The sequence below is a fragment of the Saprolegnia parasitica genome, assembly GCF_000151545.1.
Source record: "Saprolegnia parasitica CBS 223.65 unplaced genomic scaffold supercont2.1263, whole genome shotgun sequence".
Taxonomy (NCBI): domain Eukaryota; phylum Oomycota; class Saprolegniomycetes; order Saprolegniales; family Saprolegniaceae; genus Saprolegnia; species Saprolegnia parasitica.
Genome location: NW_012157657.1, coordinates 1 through 2,200, shown reverse-complemented (window position 1 = coordinate 2,200; position 2,200 = coordinate 1). Strand labels below are relative to the sequence as shown.

General features: G+C 60.3%; 2 protein-coding genes across 2 annotated transcripts; one reads left to right on the top strand and one right to left on the bottom strand.

Annotated features, from left to right (window-relative positions):
• Positions 1-55: 55 nt before the first annotated feature.
• On the bottom strand, positions 56-1,592 carry SPRG_18508 (hypothetical protein; the record flags this gene model as incomplete). Its single annotated transcript, XM_012357955.1, has 8 exons — positions 56-223; positions 273-295; positions 340-438; positions 482-785; positions 833-965; positions 1,010-1,200; positions 1,249-1,386; positions 1,446-1,592. The coding sequence occupies 8 exons, from the start codon at positions 1,590-1,592 to the stop codon at positions 56-58; spliced, it is 1,203 nt and encodes a 400-aa protein (XP_012213345.1).
• Positions 1,593-1,704: 112 nt separating this feature from the next.
• On the top strand, positions 1,705-2,160 carry SPRG_18499 (hypothetical protein; the record flags this gene model as incomplete). Its single annotated transcript, XM_012357954.1, has 1 exon — positions 1,705-2,160. The coding sequence occupies one exon, from the start codon at positions 1,705-1,707 to the stop codon at positions 2,158-2,160; it is 456 nt and encodes a 151-aa protein (XP_012213344.1).
• Between the last annotated feature and the right edge of the window lie 40 nt (positions 2,161-2,200).

Sequence of the window (2,200 nt, the reverse complement as noted above, 5' to 3'; positions counted from 1 at the left end):
GATCGGAAACCAGATGAAGATGCTCGCGAGGTAGACGAGGATGGTGGCGACGCTCCTAGAATCTCGTGAACCTCTGGGCCATTGTTGGCTCGGAGCACCAGAGGTTGCCAAAGGCTTGGTGAATCGCGATGAGGACCGTCGTGAGCATGGGTGTGCAGAGAAGGATCGCCGCACCAATGCCGTAGCCGGGTAGGCGCGAGTAGGGCACGAGTGTCTTGGTGAGCTTGGCCCCCACGGATGCAGCCAAAGAGGAGAGACATGCTTTGGGGAACGAGCGTCTGCAGCGACGAGAGCCCTACGCCAAGATAGTAGACTTGGAGCGCACCAATCGGAGCGTACCGACGAGGGTGCCAATGAGCAACTCGACATAGTCGCTGCTCGAGTGGATCGTGCCGAGGGCTGTGATGGCGTCAACGACCGTGTCCGGGAGGCAGAGCTCTATCCACAACGCTGAATATGACGACTGCGATCGGCAAGCAACCTGGCGCTTGGGAAAGAAGCGGCGGCAAGGACGCGTGGAGGCAGTCGCGCATGCAAGACGACGCGAAGCACGAGGCGCACGCGGGGTGCGCTGCCTCCAACGCCGACGGGTTGTACATGTAAACAAGACCCATGCTGCTGCACGTGGCGTCCGCAAGGCAGGCCGCACAGGTGGGCTCGCTGCACGCCGTCGGCGCCGTCTGGTTGATGCTCGTGTTGGCGGCGGCGTAGACGTTGAGGCAGACACGCGTCGTGTTGTTTTTGAGGACGCCCATGGTTTCGAGCGAGCGCAGAAGCTCGTCGCCCTATGCTTCCTGTGGGTCGTCGAACTTTAAAATGAGTGGCAACGAACCCACTGTGGCGCGTTGAGAAAGTCGTTGCAGACCTGACTCGGCGAAAAGGGAAGATGGCGCAGCGCGGCTTGGCGAGCAAGGAGCGAGGCGACGGCTTCGCACGCTTCGAGGCGAATGTCAGTGTAGTTGATGCTGCCGCCAACGCTTTTAAACGACGTTGGAGAGGTGACGCGTACCACGAGCGGAACGGAAGGAAGAGCAGAACAGCGTACGGCAGCACGAACGAGAGACCGTACCCGAGACGCAAGGCGGTCCGCGACCGATCGTACGTCGTCCAGTGATGCAGCGCGTAGGCGGCGCATACGCCCGTGAGCAGCAAGGTTCCCACCGTCGAGAACGCCTGCACAACGACCAAGACGTGCAGTTTCTACATGGCATCAGCCCAAGAAACCACGGGCGAGTATTATGCTGCTACTTGGAAGCTCGGCAAGACGACGTCGGGCAGAAGCGACACAAAGCTGCGCATGTCGCCGAGGAATGCAGTGAACGGCGTCGACTGCGCGGCCAGCGCCGTCTTGACCCCGAGCGCTGCCATGACGAGCCACAAACTGGCCTACGATGCGATACAACTCGATACGATTGCCTATATCCAGGGCGTCGTGCCTGGATCACGCTCTTGCGCCAGCACATGTACTTGATCGCGAGCGGCGCCTTGGGGCTCTCGTCCGCGACGGCGGCCATCTCGCTCGGGAACACGTGCAGATTGTGCACCGACATGTGCACGACGCGCGCGTACATCTCGCGGGTCCACGTCGTCATCGCTCGACGCCCGCAATATGAAAAAAGATATTTTTAAACTGCTTAAATATGGCGCCGTTGCTATTAATTGTGGCGCAAAACGTGGTATCCGGTGATTCCGGATACAACAACAATGAGCACGCGGACGCTCGAAGGCTGGACCGATGGGCTGCGGGCTGCCGAAGCAGCGTATGACATCGACGAGGCCGTGCGCCTGCTCGTGGCGGACAACGACCTTCTAGCAACCCACTACAAGGCGATGGCTACGCACGTTCTCGAGGCTGTGGTCCCGGCGTGGGTCACGACGACGGTCGCGGACGCTGCAGCTCTGGCGATCGTGCCCGCGGTCGATACACTCTTGTCTGTGGCCACCGCCGAGACCTGGCGCCACGTGCAAAGTCTTTTTCTCGCGCTTTATGACATTGTGGGCCGGCGCCAGCTACCCGCGCCGTCGCACGACATGGCGCTGCGACTCCTGAAGCGCTTCCTCGACGACGACGGTCTCTATCGATTGCAGGCCGAGATGATGACGGCGCCACCCAAAGTACGATTTGGAGTCTTTTCCTCCAACATCTCGAACGATACATAGGCCAAAAGCGTCGCTGACGAATCCCTCATTGCAAAGCTCT